General features: G+C 38.6%; 1 protein-coding gene across 8 annotated transcripts in view; it reads right to left on the reverse strand.

Annotated features, from left to right (window-relative positions):
- The window catches only part of rusc2 (RUN and SH3 domain containing 2), a 129947-nt gene that overhangs the window by 36310 nt on the left and 76362 nt on the right, over positions 1 to 17275 (reverse strand). For 7 of the 8 annotated variants that reach the window (XR_006311386.2, XM_043688072.2, XM_087989400.1 and 4 more), the window contains 5 exons: positions 14070 to 14861; positions 12699 to 12890; positions 6798 to 6941; positions 6121 to 6197; positions 4394 to 4568 (listed from right to left, as the gene is read on the reverse strand). Coding sequence is in view for 7 of the 8 variants with exons in the window: in XM_043688072.2 (XP_043544007.2) it covers positions 4394 to 4568; positions 6121 to 6197; positions 6798 to 6941; positions 12699 to 12890; positions 14070 to 14861 (1380 nt within the window). In the remaining variant the exon portion in view is untranslated. The remainder of the gene's footprint in view (positions 1 to 4393; positions 4569 to 6120; positions 6198 to 6797; positions 6942 to 12698; positions 12891 to 14069; positions 14862 to 17275) is intronic. The other variant, XM_043688120.2, reaches the window with a different exon arrangement.

Genomic DNA, 17275 nt, shown 5'->3' on the forward strand with positions numbered 1-17275 from the left:
TGTTTGGCCAATCTATTGAAATTTTCTGAGCAAGTAACATGTGCTGTGGATAAAGGAGAACCAATGGAAGTACTGTACATACGATTTCCATTCAACATTTGATAAAGTGTCGAATCAAAGGTGCTGAGAAAAATAAAAGCCAGAATGTAGAGGATAGTATATTTGCATGGATAGAAGAATGGAGCTGAAAAATGTGTTGCTGGAAAAGCGCAGCAGGTCAGGCGGCATCCAAGGAGCAGGAGAATCGACGTTTCGGGCATAAGCCCTTCTTCAGGAATGAGGAAGATGTGCCAAGCAGGCTAAGATAAAAAGGTAGGGAGGAGGGACTTGGGGGAGGGGCATTGGGAATGCGATAGGTGAAAGGAGGTTAAGGTGAGGGTCCTTGTAGAGGGAGGAAGAGAGCTTCTTCAAGGATAGAAGATTGCCTGGCTAACAAGAAACAGAGAATAAAAGGGTCTTTTTCAGATCAGGAAGATAAGACGGATGATGTGTCACAGGGTTGGGTGTTGGGACTTAAACTGTTTACAATTTATATAATGGCTTAGATGAAGGGACTAGAGATATGGTTACCAAATTTGCTCACAACCAAAAGATAGGTAGAAAAGTAAGTTATGAAGAGGACACAAGGAGACTACAAAAAGATATTGATAGGTAAAGTCAGGAGCAAAACATATGGCCAATAGGTTATAATGTGGGGAAATGATGTGATTGTCCATTTGGTAGGAAAATAAAAAAGCATATTATCTAAATAGCAAGAGTTTACAGAGCTCTGAGATTCAAAGATACGCTCTTGTGTATATTGCAAGGGGAGTTTAAAACCGAATTCGGGAGCTTACACTTCAATTATACAGGTCACTGGCGAGAAGATGTAAATGTGTTGGAGGTAGTTTAGAGAAGGTTTACCAAATTAATATCTGGAATGGAAGGTAGTCTTATAAGGCAAAGTTCGACAGACTAGGCTAGTTTCTGCTGGAGTTTAAAAGAGTTGAAAGCAACTTGATTGAAACATACAAAATCCTGAAGAGTCTTGTTGTTTCCTCTTCTTATGGAAGAATCTAAAACCAGGATCACTGTTTAAAAAACAGGGAATACTTAAAGATTCGGCAAAATCTTTCTGTCAATGAGTTATGATACCGTGGAACTCTCTTGCTGAAAATTCGATGGAAGCAGAATCCTTAAATATTTTTAAGGCAGGAGTAGACAGTTTCTTGTTAATGAAGGGGTTGAAAGGTTATCACAAGAGGCAAGGATGGCGATTTATGGTTATAATTAGATCAGCCACAATTTTCTTGAATGTGATCATGATTTGGAGGTGCTGATGTTGGATTGGGGTGTGCGAAGTTAAAAATCACACAACAGGTTATAGTCCAACAGGTTTGTTTGGAAGCACTAGCTTTCAGAGCGCTGCTCTTTCATCAGGTGTTTGCGATGAAGGAGTAGTGCTCCGAAAGCTAGTGCTTCCAAATATACCTGCTGGACTATAACCTGCTGTTGTGTTATTTTTAACCTTGAATGTAATAGCAGACTTGAGGGACTGAATGGCCTACGCCTGTTCCTGTTTCAATGTGGGAACAATATTGGGCTCAGAGACAGCATTCCTGTGGAGACTCAGAGGATCATTACAGCTGAGTTACCATGGCCCTGAGGGGAGGCTGTGAAGAGATAAGGCTATGTCCACAGTCACAATTGATTATCTAAAGGCTGCTGTAGCACCATCCTCTTATAGAATTACCAGTTCAACTAGTATCAGTTTCTTTTTTACAAAAAAAAGCTCTCATCTGCTTTCTTCACACACTTGGCCTAGTACTAATTCTCTGCCAGTTCCTTCCTCAGTTCCTTTAGTAAGCTTGTCTGGTTCACATTCCTTCACTAACATCTTCCTTAAAGTCTGCTTGTTAATTAAGTTTTGATCACCTTTGCTAACAGCTTTTTCTTTGGCTTCGAGACATTGTTTCCTCACACTTCTCAGTGATACTTTTTTAAAAATGTTTTTTGTGAAGATCTGTACCGCAGGTTGTGGTTAGAGTTGTTGGTCAGTTCGTTGAGCTGATTGATTTTTTTTGCAAATGTTTCATCCCCTTACTAAGTGACATCTTTAGTGCTGTATAGCCGCTGGATGAAGTACTGTTATTGTGATCTGCCCAGAATTTATACACAGTTCTGTCTGTCATGGCGGATGGATCTATTTCCAATTTTGTACTGTAGTGGTCTGTATTCAACATGTTTGCTTATGGCACCAGTGAATGAATACCACGCTCCAGGAATTCCTGAACTTATCTTTATTTTGCCTGTCCCAGTATCATTACACTGTCCCAGTTGAATTGGTGTCCTTCATTGTCAGTGTGTATTGACATGATGGACAGCTGGTCATGTCATTTTGTTGCAAGCTGATGCTCATGTATTCTAGTGGTGCGTTTCCTGCTTGTTTGTCCTGTGTAATCTTTCCCACAGTTATTGCATGGCATTTTGTTTATCACATTCGTCCTGCATGTTGTGGCTATGGGGTCATTTGTCTTGAATAGTATCTGGCGAAGTATGGGTGTTGGTTTGTGTACTGTCATTATTCTCAGAGGATGTAGGAGTCTTGTAGTCAGTGCTGAGACATTTCTAATATAGACTAGGATGATCAGTGTATTGGGGAACACGGTGTCTTCTTGGTGTTGGCATCTGTGAATAAAGCTATAAGGGTACTCATTATGAGCAAAGATTTTGTCTAGGTGTTCCTCTTTTTTACAGAGCTCTGAGGTGTCATAGTGTGTTATAGCTTGTTTAAATAAAGTCTTGACACAGCTCTGTTTGTGGACGTTGGGGTAGTTACTGTTGTAATTAAGAATCTATTCTGTATGTGTAGCCTTTCTGTGCACTCTGGTAAGGAATTCATCATTCTTCATTCGTCTTCATCTAAGAACGGGAGTTATTCTCTACTTCTCTGGTGAACTTGCTCCTGGTGAATATGGTATTAATAAAAGTGGTGTGTGCTTTCTAACTTGGACCATTTATGATAACGTCTCAGAACTAACTACAAGACTCCTACATCCTCTGGGAATTATGACAGCACACAAACCTACAGCCATACTTCACCAGATACTATCCAAGACAAAAGACTCCACAGCCACAACATGCAGGATGAATGTGATATAAAAAATACCATGCAGCAACTGCGAGAAAGATTAGACAGGACAAACAGGCAGGAAATGCACCACCAGAATACACGAGCACACCGACAATGAAGGACACCAATTCAACTGGAACAACATTACAATACTGGGATAGGCAAAACAAAGACAAGCTCAGGAATTCTTGGATGCCTGGCATTCATCCACTGGTGCCATAAACAAATGTATTGAAATAGACCCCATCTGCAGACCACCACAGTACAAAACGAGAAATAGAACCACCTGTCATGACAGACAGAACCACATAAATTCTGGGCAGATCACAACAGTGCTTCATCTGGAGGTTACATAGCATTGAAGACAAACCTAGTAGAGGGATGAAACGTTTGCAAAAAAAAAAATCAACTGGCTCAGCGAACTAACCAACAACTAACGTTTTTATATTAAGGGTAATATTAAAGCAGATGTTGGAATTGTTCTAATTTTTAAAGTATCCATCAAGAATAGGAAGAAAATTGTTGAAGAATTGACTGCCATCTAGTGATACTATTAAATACAACTAATTCTAACACAGTCTGTATGAATGCACAACAAAGTTACCTTTACTTCATTCTCAATAGTTTACCAAAATTCTCTTTATACACAATCAATGCAAAGTTATGTGGGTGAGTTTTAACCCCAAATTAAATATGGTTTGGGAATGGGAAATTAAAACACAGGGGAAGGGCATGATGCTGTTCAGGGGCTGGGAGCATTAGAGACACAAAGGGCAAAAGAACAGGAGATAAATGGAGAAGCATAGAATATGGTGCAAAAAACAAAGGGTTGGGGAGAAAGAGAAAACCAAAAAGTGAAAAGAAATGAATAACCAGGGAATAGATTAAAAATGAAAAAGTACAATTTTCAGGGTTTTCCTTTTAAAAATACAGTTATCAGAATTTCATATCTAACTAAATGTGAGAAAATATAGCATATTGGCCCAAAGGTTTTAGTTCGCCATTATAACTGAACGTTCAGACCATCAAAGACATTATTAAATGCCAAGAGTAAAACTGAGTGATAGTTCTTATTGTATTCACGTGTCAGCTTCAGAGCTACCAATTTGTGCTCCTTAACAAAAAGGGAAAATAATAATGCTAGTTACCTAAACTATCAACCAGTCTTAATCTCAATTTTATTTAGTATTGTTGGAAGTCCTAATTAAATTGCTACTTGTAATCTGAGCACTGAATATCTTAAGACTTGCTATAGCTGCTGGTGAAAGTGTAAAGCCATACCTAGCTGAGTAGAAGCCTCAATAACAATCCATGGTAAATTTTTCCTTTGGCCTACGATCATATCCAGAATGTATGCCTTCAACCCATCTTGAAGCACATTTTTCACTGCTGGGCACAGGTACTTAAGTACAAGATGACCTACATTGGGACTGACTGTACTGTTCCCAAGTTTGGCCTGTAAAGAAAAAATGCCACCTATCAGACTTCTTATTTGTTAATCCATTTTCTATCATTTTACTGCCAACACCAGTTGCATCTGTGTCAAGGGAATCCAGGAACTGTCCTCAAAAACAAGGCAAATAATTACTTATAAGAAAGAAATGGCACTTGATTACAAATATATGTGCATATATTTAAGCAACAGTACTAAGAACATACTTTCCCTCTATTCGTAATGCTGTAAATGTAAACAATTTATATTCCTAGTTTCCGTGATGGTTAGAAATACAAGACAAGGGAAAATCCATGGACAATAAGTTATAAAATTCAAGTGCACAACTTTGGGTGTGTAAGGAAAAAAAGGTAGATTTGCTAGTTTTAGATGATAGAACTTACTTATAACTAATTACGTTAAACCTTTTTTAAAATAAAGCATATCATCTAAAATGTAAATAAAAGAAAGCACTCTGTATTTTCCAAAATATACACATTTGACCTACATTTATCCAAAAGCATAAATACTTGCAACATGCCCTAGCATGGCAAAATTTTCTGTTGGCTGTAGCTTCTGCTGTGCTTCCTTGTAATAATGAAATTATATACATTGTACATGTTTCTTTTACTTCTAGCTGCCAATACAAACATTAGCTTAGGCAACACATTTTGAAGATGAGCTGCTTAGTCATACATGTTTATCGGGAGCCAAGTGTAGTATTAAAACAGTCACATTTATTTCTCCTTAGTAAAGGCAAAACCCCAGTATAACAAACAAATTATTATGGCGGGGGGGGGGGATCTGGGTAAACAAGGGAAGTATTTCATGCATCAGAGTTCTCTGTCTTTAATTCATTCACTAAATAGAATTTATGAGCATGCTTTGTTTATATAACAAATAGGCAATGAATAACAGCAAGATTAGATCAGTCTTTCTTTAACCAGCTTCTAAAAGATGACAATTACTCCTGGTTATCGTCAAATGTAGCAGTATGGCCAAGGGCAGTACATTTGTATGTCCTTGTACTCCAGGAGTTAAAGTACTACAAAGGACATATTTTAAGATGACATCTCCAGCAAATATTCTTCATTTGTCAAGGTTTCTAATGTTTTCACAAATCTTCCCAGTACTCACATCAAGGTCTACTGAATCAAAACATAAGTCAAGTTTCCCATAGACTCAACAGTCCTGTAACAAGGGACTCAGTCAAAATTAGAGATAGTGAACACAAAGTCAAAAACCTAATATTTTTATGCACCCATACTGCTGGAGAAGCTCTATCCACCATGAGCCATGGAAACATTTATCCAAACATCAGAGATTGCAGGTGCAAACAATGTGATGATTCTCCTCAGCAACAATAAAGATTTAGTTAATTCACCCCAGCAAACAATCACTTGACTGTAACATTCCAGAAAAAGTTGTAAGGTTGAAAACAAATTGCTGGCGGAAAAGATAAAACATCACTGTTAGATTTTTTTCTAGTTTTTTTTGTTGAAACAAACTACAAAATGGAATACAAACATATGACTACTCAAATCAAATCAGAACTCAGGCACATTAATCACCTTACCTTGACACCAGGATCTCGGCTTGTTCCAAAGTGTGCTACAATTAGATCAACGGCAGTGTTCACAGCCTTAACAAGACCTGCCATAATAAAGTTGGATGAGCACTACAGTGGATATTATATTGACAACTGTTATACTACATTTAAAAGAAACTTTAAATACAATTTGGAACAGAAAACAATTGTGTGACAAACGCTGCGCTAAGTATAAACGTGACAAGTTCACAAACCGAATGAGTTAGAAAATTTCAATCCATACGATTTATAGTAATTCCTTCCTTTGTACCACATGAAATATTTTGGCTGTCAGTGGTGCCATTCATTAAAAATATACTGTAATTATTAACACATCAACCTAAAAGTAAACAAATTTAAATGTTTCATATACTGTATTCCACAATGTTCACAGAATTTAATTTGTAATCATTTGAATGAAAATTCAATGGGATTAAGATTGTTCATTCTTGCACTCGTAGAGAAATTATTTTCCTAATATTAGTGCAACTGATTGATCACAGGAAATGCTTAACATGCTAATTTTTGGTATCTGGTCAGCTGAGTGAGTGATACACTTTGATAATATATTCAAAACATATTAATCTTGAAAATATTGAATTTAAGACAACTCTGCCTTCAATAATGTGCATACAAAGTGGCTGATGTCAAAATCTAAATTTTACCTTTTTTCTGTAGCAAATCTATGGAGATACTTTCTGTGGTTCCATCAGGTGATAAACAGAATTCAGCTGGGGGTTTCTCAGCCAGTGAAAAATAATCCGGAAAGAAATCACTGTAATAGTTCTGAAGTTGCTTCACAGATTGGCCTACAAAAAGGGAGATCATATTATTTAATCCATCACTAAATTAAATGCATTTTAATACTAATAATACTTTTTCAAACATTCTTCAATGAAATGCAATATTTCCTTGCATCCCTCACCTCAATTCCAGAATTCACTGACATCTTAAATTGCCTGTTTTACCTACTCATTTAATTGGCTACATAAAACTTTCAAGCTCATGATATTTCTGAGGACTGTACCTTTTCACACTAGTAATGATCTGTATAAAGGCACTAGGGAAATTACCTGAATGCAATGCACAGACATTATAAAATCCAAGTTGAACTAGAGGAGATAATTTTGTTTTGTTCATTCATGTCAAATTCATTCATAGGATGTGGATATTGCTGGCAGTACCAACATTTATTGCCTATCTTGAATAACCTTCAAGTAGGAGGTGGTGAGCTCTGCTATTGAACTGCAGGGGGCAGTGCTGTTCACATGTGCCCACTGAGTTTGTTCTTCCAGGTGGTAGTAACATTCAGTATATGCTCTTACAGAAGCTTTAGCCCGTTGGCTCACACTACTGCCAGTAGTGGTGAAGGATTAGATGCCAATTGTAACAAGGTTCATGACTGGATGAGCAACTTCAACAGATAAGTGAAGAGTATTCCACCACACTGTGACATGATTTCTGACTTGTAGATGGTCAATTTAAGTTGAAATCATTAATAATGGAAGGAATAACCTCCATCTATATGGTTGCTACTTGATCTGGACAGTTTAGGAAAGTTGGGAGACATAAATACAGGTTATGAAAGCTGGCCAATACTTTTGTAAACACATGCCCGAAACGTCGATTCTCCTGCTCCTTGGATGCTGCCTGACCTGCTGCGCTTTTCCAGCAACACATTTTCAGCTCAATACTTTTGTAAAGTCAATCATGGAATATGGGCAACCCTGGCAAAGCCAGCATTTATTGTCATTTTAACCAGCACTTGAGAAGGTGCTGCTGAGCATTTTGGAGGCATTTTGATTATTGGGGATTGTCACTCGGTCTCCTAGGGTTTGCCCAATTGCTTCAAGGATCATAGAACTTTGGAGATGTTTCTCCCAAGTTGGACCAAGATCTTTGATTTCATCTATGTTACATAAGATGTGTATATAGTAAACAGTATATATTTTAAGATCATTTATTTTAGATTTTGGATTTGAGCTAATGGCATATGGGCTTAGTCTGTGTGTCTGAAGAGGTTCAATGCTTAACTTCTAAATAACCCTGTAGCCAAGATGATTCCTATTAAAGACAGTATGAAAGAGATAGTTCCTGATGTATAATAGAATTTTGCTTTCATTGGGAGTATGTTTACTTCATTTGCTCGTTAAAAAAATGCATTGGCCTTTTAGTTTGGAAGGTTATAGATTGATTGTTTTAATCTTTTGATTAAGGAAAGCTCTTCTAACTTGGGGAAAAATCTTCTAGGTTTCAGTTTGGTATTTGGCAAAATCTTGATAGAAGATATTGATGGTAAACATTTGCTCCTAAGAAAAGAAGATAATCTAACAGCCCTGTTTAAAAACAGAGAGGGGCAGAAGACCAGAAACTATAGGCCTGTCAGCCTGACCTTGGTCTTGGTAAGATTTTAAAGTCCATTAATACGTATGAGATTGTGGACTTCTTGAAAGTGCATGGTAAAATAGAGCTGAGTGCCAAAACTAGCAAAATTCTTTGAGGAACTAACAAGCAAGTGAAACAAAGGAGAGCAAGTAAATGTGATGTATTTGGATTTCCAGAAGGCCTTTGAGAAGGAGCCACACAGGTGGCTGCTAAATAGGAGAAGAGCCCAGAGTATTAGGGGCAAGGTACTGGCATGGATAGAGGATTGGCTGGCTGGCAGAAAGCAAAGAGTAGGATTAAAAGGGTCTTTTCAGGATGGCAGCCAGTGATTAATGGAGTTCTGCAGGTTCCTTGTTGGGACCACAACAATTCTCATTATATATCAAAGATATGGATGAAGAAATTGAGGGTATTATTGTTGAGTTTGCGCAGGATACAAAGATAGATGGAGGGACAGGTAGGGTTGAGAAAGCAGAGAGGCTGCAGAAGGACTTTGACAGGCTAGCAGAATGCAAAAAAAGTGGCAGATAAAATACAATATGGGAACGTGTGAGGTTATACACTTTGGTAAGAAGAATAGAGGTGAAGACTATTATCTAAATCGGGAAAGACTTCAGAAGTCTGAAGCACAAAGGGACATGGGAGTCCCAGATCAGGATTCTGTTCAGGTTAACATACAGATTCAGTTGGCAGTTAGGAAAGCAAATGCAATACCAGCATTCATTTCAACACGGCTAGAAAACAAGAGCAAAAAAGTAATATTGAGGTGATATAAATCTCTGGTCAGATGCATTTGGAATAGTGATGTGGAGATGCCAGTGTTGGACTGGGGTGAACAAGGTCAGAAATTACATGGCACCAGGTTATAATCCAACAGGTTATCAGGTGAGGAGGAGCTCTTCAAAAGCTTGTGATTTCAAGTAAATCTGTTGGACCCTCCTAGAGGAAGAATGTTGTGAAACTTGAAAGGGTTCAGAAAAGATTTACAAGGATGTTGCCAGAGTTGGAGGGTTTGAGCAATAGGGAAAGGCTGAATAGGCTGGGGCTGTTTTCCCTGGAGTGTTGGAGGCGGAGGGATGATCTTATAGAGGTTCATAAAATCATGAGAGATATGGATGGAGTAAATAGACATGGTCTTTTCCCTTAAGGGCTTATGCCCGAAACGTCCATTTTCCTGCTCCTCGGATGCTGCCTGACCTGCTGTGCTTTTCCAATACCACACTCTCGATCCTGGGGTGGGGGACTGCAGAACTGGAGGGCATAGGTTTAGGGTGAGAGCAGAAAGATTTAAAAGGGACCTAATGGGCAACTTTTTCATGCAGAGGGTGGTGCGTGTATAGAATAAGCTGCCAAAGTGGTGGAGGCTGGTACAATTACAGCATTTAAAAGGCATCTGAATGGGTACATGAATAGGAGGGATATTGGCTAAGTGCTTGCAAATGGGACTAGATTAGGTTAGGATATCTGGTCAGCATGGAAGAGTTGTACCAAAGAGTTTATTTTTGAGCTGTACATCTCTATGACTATGACTATAACCTGGTGTAGTATGACTTCTGACTTTGGAATATTGTGAACAGTTTTGGTATGGTATCGGAGGAAGGATGAGCTGGCATTGAAGGAGGCCAAGAGAAGGGTGACAAGAGTGATTGCGGGAATGAAGAACTTATAATATGATGTGCTGTTGAGGAATCTGGATCTGTGGTCAATGGAGTTTAGAAGGATGGGTAGTATGTGATTGAAACTTACAGAATACTGAAAAATAGAGTGGATGTGGAAAAGATGTTGCCATTAGTAGGAGAGACTAGAACCTGAACTCACAGCCTCAGAGTGAAGAGACAACTCTTCAGAATTGAATTGAATTTATTGTCACATGTACCAAGGCACAGTGAAAAGCTTTGTTTTGCAAGTAATAAAGGCAGATTATATAGTTAAGTTGCTTGGATAAGTAAATAATAGGCAAGCAGCACCAAAAACAAAAGTACAGGCAAATGTTAAGAGTTTATGAGTCCATTCAGTATTCTGACAACAGTAGGGTAGAAGCTGTTACAAAATCAGCTAGTGCGTGTGTTCAGGCTTCTGTGCTATCTCCGAATGTAGAGGTTGTAGAAAAATATTGCCAGGCTGGGATGGATCTTTGAGAATGCTGGCAGTGAGGAGGTACTTCTTCAGCCAAAGGGTGGCTAATCTGTGGAACTCATTATTGCAAATTGCTATGGAGGCTAAGTCATTAAGTGAATTTACGACAGAGGTAGATAGGTTCTTGATTGGGTCAAGAAGGCAGGAGAACGGGATTGAGAAGCATATCAGCCATGATTAAATAACAGAGCAGACTCGATGGGCTGAACAGCCTAATTCTGCTGTATTTATGTCTATTCTCACATATCTTATGGTCTAATAGTTTAAAGTGGTTAAGAAATAGATTTCTTCAGTATAAGGAATTTAGTTTTAAAGTTCCAATCTGAAGCTTATGGCTAAATCCCTTGAAAGGCTTACTTGAAGCTAAGATATTGCAGAATCTAAGTAAGAAGTGATCAGATTTACAGCCACAGCTATGTCAAACCCGATGTCTAACAAAGAAGGGAATTCTCGCTCCCATCTTTGAATATTATAAATGGGTACTGTGGGATTATCAAGATTGTAGTTTACCACAGGTTTTGAAATCTTTAAACTTGTATTCTAGGTAAATAGTTTGGTTTATCTATTTTATCTTCATTTGTTTTGAGTAAGAAACTTCTGTTTTATGGTCAAAACCAAATCTGCAACATTGCATGCTTGTGTTTCAAAGAAAGACCATTTCATTAAAGTTTAGCAACAAAGCATGATCTGTCAATCCACATTTCAATCTGGGGTATGAATTGTCTTATCATGACACCCACTACCCTACATGAGGAATAGAGGTAATGCATGGGAATAGTGGGCATGTAGCATTGGAAATGAGAGTCATTGTATACAAACAATTTCTAATAGCAGTTGGTAAAAACAATGACTGCAGATGCTGGAAACCAGGTTCTGGATTAGTGGTGCTGGAAGAGCACAGCAGTTCAGGCAGCATCCAAGGAGCTTCGAAATCGACGTTTCGGGCAAAAGGCTTTGCCTGAACTGCTGTGCTCTTCCAGCACCACTAATCCAGAATTCTAATAGCAGTTGTCAATACAACAGCCAGTCTTTGCCCACGATTTCTCATGTATGTTTGTAAACTGATGTTAAGCTTTAACTTTGTGAAAAATGTAAAAAAACAGAATGTCATAAAGGGCAGACTAATAATGCTTCACAATAAACCTTCTACTTCCCATGTACTGTCTCTAGCCAGATATAGTGCTCTGGTGTACTTTAAGGAAAACCACTGTTCATCTGGCAACTGCCTGAAACAGGTGCCACTTAACGTATTCCATGAGCAGTGCCTTTGAAATGGAACTCAATGATCAAATGAATGTTTTGTGCCAATTACCTGAAAAAGATATCTGCACTTGGCAAATGTGACGAGCAGAAGTGCTATTAACAGCATTTAGTATCAAAAGGAATTTCTGCTTGCTGGTGGATTATTGCAACAGATATGCCGCTTTCTCTAATTATTCTTTGACTGATTGGGAGCATAAGTATGTTTTTTTCTTGGTCATTCATCATTGTAACTGAGGATTAGGAATGATATCAAAATTGGCTTACCTGATAATTATCTTAACGTATTTGGGGAATTCCTTCCTTTGTGTTTCAACTTGGAATTGTATATCTAAGGGTTCATGACAATGCATTTATGTCTTAAGTCTTATATTGGCACATCTGCTATTGAGCCACTTGTTTGCCCTGTGCTGATACTGTTATTATTGTTAAATGAATGCCCAGTAACATCTTACAGAACTTAATTCTTACCTAAATGCCATCCATATCAACACACAAATCAGCAGTAATATTGTTTTCTTTTAAATTAAAAATATTTCTTCTTCCTGGTTCTAAAATCACAATGAAGCAATATATATATATATATATATATATATCTCTCTCTCTCTCTCTCTCTCTCCAAACTGATATTTTCAACAGCCAAAAGTAGTAGACAGAAAGAAAAGTACAGTGGAAATGTATTAAGCAAAGGTACTTGGGCAAAAGATATCAAGAAATAAATAAGATTAAAGTAGTTTTACAAACTATATGGCGATATATTCCAGAAGCATGAAACAAAACTGCACCATATAGCCTTGAGCGAATATGGCTAACACCACTTTTGCCAGAAAATTCCAGATATGTTTTCTTCTTGATCATCCCAGGACCTGACTGTTTAGGCTCCAAATTACAGCCAAATCCTTTTATACGGTCATGACCAAGGGGATTTCTTCTGCGATATTCTCTCCATTTGAGTGTCAGAGGTGCAATGTGATTAGCTAGAAAGTACAGTAGATGAAAAACTTAGAAGAGTCAGAAAGATTTTGTGATTTAAACGCACATTCAAGAATGCTTATATAATATTCAAAATATTCTACTCCAAGATTTTGTATTAAAACTATAAAATCACAATTTCATTAGAAAACATTATAGGATATTGTTCAAGTTTATAGAATGACTACATAGCTTCCTAATCTGAAGTTATTGGTACACTCGTAACATTGTTTTAACTCAAGTTTAAAAAACTTCACTTGACTTGCCTTTCCTCGTTTCAGGTATTTTTCTTTCAAAAGATCCTCTTCCAATGACTGGAAAACCAAATCTACCGTGTAATAAGAATTTAATTTTCATTAACCTGTACTTTAATTTTGGTCTGCCTCTTTGCTTCCAGAAGTGAGGCTCCTTCCAGATTTTAATACCAATTAGAATCATAGAATCCCTACAATGTGGAGGCAGGCCATTGGGCCCATCAAGTCCACACCAACTCTCTGAGCAGCATCCCACCCAGGCCCACCCCCCACCCTAACCTGCCCGTCTTTGGACTGCAGGAAAAAAACAGAGCAACTGGAGGAAACCTACTCAGACATGGGGAGAATGTGCAAACTCTATACAGACAGTCGTCTAAGGGTGGAATTGAACCCTGGTCCCTGGCACTGTGAGCCAACAGTGCTAACCACTGAGCCATCATGCCACCCAATTAGAATCATAAAATTTCTGCAAGTAGGTGAGCTACAATTGCCATTAGTATCCTGGAATACTTCCGCCAGCATATGGTTTAAAGCTGATTTCTTTATGGTTGATACCTTTAAACATCACTTCTTTGATCTTCTCAACAAGAGTCTATAAAGACATCTATGAACTAGACAATCTAATTCTACAAATGAGGAAGCAACCAACATGACGTGCTAATGTGTGTATCAGAGTGAAAAATCAGGACAAGAGAAAGAAAATGCCTATTACTAGAATTTAATCATGCCAAGATCTTGATTTTCTATTTTTCTTGTATGAAATCTTGCTTCTTTCAGCAAGTAGTGTGAGGTTGAACGGAGGTGAAATCTAATCCAATTACATTACTGATTACAAGCAATATACCCTCGTAGTCAATGAAATATTTCAGATAATGGCAATTATAGCTCCAATCCATTTAGTTACTTTTAACAAAATAAGTCAGTGTTTACCAGATGTGAAGCCTGATGCCACATGGTTAAGTAGTGCAGCTTTTCCACTTCTGCCTTGGTTATCCTTGTGATGTTCCAGATGGCTGCTGACACCATTTCCTGTTACATTAGCAGATATTGGCAATACAATTTGATGGGAACAACAGCTGGAGCTCTGTCCAGTTTGAAAATTCCCTTGTTCTTTCTTTGGAGCTTCCTTAGGACTCTTTCTTTCATCTCTAATATGTTGAAGATGAGTTTTGATGGGTGAAACAGCACCTTTTACTGGGGAAGATTGAACTGAAACGAGATTTGCAGATAAAGGACATGATCTACTTCTTGGGGGGTGGATTCCATAATTTCTTTCTGGTGACACAGCAGATGATGAATTTCCATTCTCCAAGATACATGCATCATTTCTCACTGGTGAGTAACTGCCCAATGGTGATGGCCTAATTGCGTCTGGTACAGGCCTCCGTGAACAGTACTCATTTATGGGAGAAGAGTTCCTCTGTTTCTCATTCTCATCTGCATTGAATCCATTCTGTGACTTGCCTACTGTCGCTATATTTTCCAACGACACCATACCACCAGAAGAACTAGATGTACCACTTGAATGTCCATTTGTTGTCAGCTGACTACTTGGAATACTGTACATATATGAAACAGAAGATGCACTATGGTTCTGCAGTGGACGAACCCTGGGAATTTGTTTGCTCAATGGGTGGTGCAGAATAAATGGTTGAATAGGCAATGTAGTTGGGCGTTGTTCTTTACTGTAACGGATAACTGCATTGGCTTCTGATCCATCACCTACATTACCATGAGTAGACAAAGGATAGAGGGATCAGATGAATAAAACCAAAAACATCAGCTAAAGCCAGACAGGTAGATTGCTTCTTCTAAGTGTCAGAAACATGAGTTATTTTAGAAATGCATTATTTAACAGGAGTTACAGAAAAAGCAACAATTAAAAGAAGATAAAGATAAAGTGCAAGGAAAAATTGATTCAACATAGCAAAACTAAAACAGTGTTGAAAATGACAATTCTACGTCTATCCTTGTGTATTATCTTCTCAATGTGAGCACAGTCAAATTAAAAAAGAAATACAACATTGCATACAGTTAATATTCAACAGACAGTTCCAATGCTGAGAGAAGATTGCATAAGGTTCAGATAACACCTTGCAAAGTACACAAAAGCAATAATTACCAACAGTAGCTCCATATAATGTACCTTCAGTGGTTGCCTTTGAAAAGGCATCAAGAGAAATTAAGGCAAGAGAAACTTGGGCAAGAGAATACACATCATGATGAAGTGGCATTAAGAAGGTAGAGTACCATAATTAAGTGGTGTAAATGAATGGCTCTATTCCAAGTAGCTCTGCTTGCAGCACTACAAATAATACAATTTTTAAAATTCACTCATGTGATTTGGGCATCACTGGCTGGCCAGCATTTAATGTTCATTTGCAGGTGGTGGTGGTGAGATGCCTTCTTGAACACTGCACTCCATGTGCTGTACGTTGACCCACAATGCTATTAGGAAGGATATTCCAATTCTTTGACCAAGTGACACTGCAGGAACAGCAATATACTTGCAAGTCACAATGGCATGGGAGAGACTTGAAGATGGTGGTGTTCCCATGTATCTGCTGCCTTGTCCATCCAGATGAAAGTGGTCATGGGTCTGGACAGGCTGTCGAAGGATTCTTGGTGAATTTCTGCCGTGCATCTTGTAGATGGTACATACTGCTGCCACTAAGCATTAGTGGTGGAGGAGTGGATGCATGTGGATGTAGTACCAAAGAAGTAGGCTGCTTTGTCCGGGTGTGATTGAGATTCTTGAGTGTTTTTGAGAAGCACCTATCCAGACAAGTGAGGAATATTCTATCACAGTCCTGACTTGTGACTAATTTCAGACTGGGGACCTGTGACCAGCAGAGTTCTGCAGGGATCGGTGCTGGGTCCCCTGTTGTTTGTCATTCATATAAATGATTTGGTTGAGAATTTATGAAGCAGAGTTAGTACATTTGCGGATGACACCAAAATTGGTGGTATAGTCGACAGCGAAGATTACAAAGTGAACTTGATCAATTGGACCAGTGGGTTGAGGAGTGGCAAGTGGAGTTTAATTTGGATAAAAACAAGCTGTTGCCTTTTGGAAAGATGGGCAAGGGCAGGATTTATATAGTTAATGTTACGGCCCTGGGTAGTGTTGTTGAATACAGAGACTCAGGGGTTCAGGTACACAGTTCTTTGAAAGTTACATCACAGGTAGACAGGATGGTTAAGAGGAATTTAGCACACTTGCCTTCATTACTCAGACCACGGAGTATAGGAATTGGGACATCATGTTGCGATTGTGCAGGATGTTGATGAGATCACTTTTGGAGTACTGTGTACAGTTCTGGTTGCCCCACTATTGAAAGGATAGTATTAAATTGGTGAGGTCAGAAAAGATTTAAAAGGATACTACTGGGTTTCAGGATTTGAGTTACAAAGATAGGTGGATAGGTGGGGACTTTGTTTACTGGAGTGTAGGAGGTTGAGAGGTGATTTTACAGAGATTGATAAAAACATGAGGAGCAAAGATAAAGTGAATAGCAAAGGTCTTTTCCCTAGGGTAGGGGAGTTCAATACTAGAGGGTATATTTTTGAGGTGAGAAGTGAAAGATTTAAAAGAAACCTGAGGGGCAACGTTTTCACAGAGGGTGGTTCATATGTGGAATTGCCTGAGGAAGTTAGATACAGCTACAGTTACAACATTTAAGAGACATTTGGACAGGTAAGTGAATAGGAAAGGCTTAGAGGGATATGGGTCAAATGCAGGCAAATAGGACTAGATTACTTTACAAAACTTGGGCAGCATGGACGAGTTGGCCTGAAGGGTTTGTTTCTGTGCTGGATGACTAGGACGCTATGATAGACTTTGGGGAATCAGGACTTGTGTTACTCACCACATTATTCCTAGCCTCCGACCTACTCTTGCAGCCACTGTATTTATGAGGCAAGTCCAGTTGAGTTTCTGGTCAATGGTAACCCCCAGGATGCCGATAGTAAGGGATTCAGTGATGGTAATACCATTGAATGTCAAGGGGTGGTGGTTAGATTGCTTTGTATTGGTAGTGGTCACAGCCTGAAAGGGTTCAGAAGAGATTTACAAGATGTTGCCAGGGTTGGAGGATATGAGCTATAGGGAGAGGTTGAACAGGCTGGGGCTGTTT

The sequence above is a fragment of the Chiloscyllium plagiosum genome, unplaced genomic scaffold, assembly GCF_037043375.1.
Source record: "Chiloscyllium plagiosum isolate Xiang-an unplaced genomic scaffold, Cpla_swu_hap1 HiC_scaffold_1, whole genome shotgun sequence".
Taxonomy (NCBI): Eukaryota; Metazoa; Chordata; class Chondrichthyes; order Orectolobiformes; family Hemiscylliidae; genus Chiloscyllium; species Chiloscyllium plagiosum.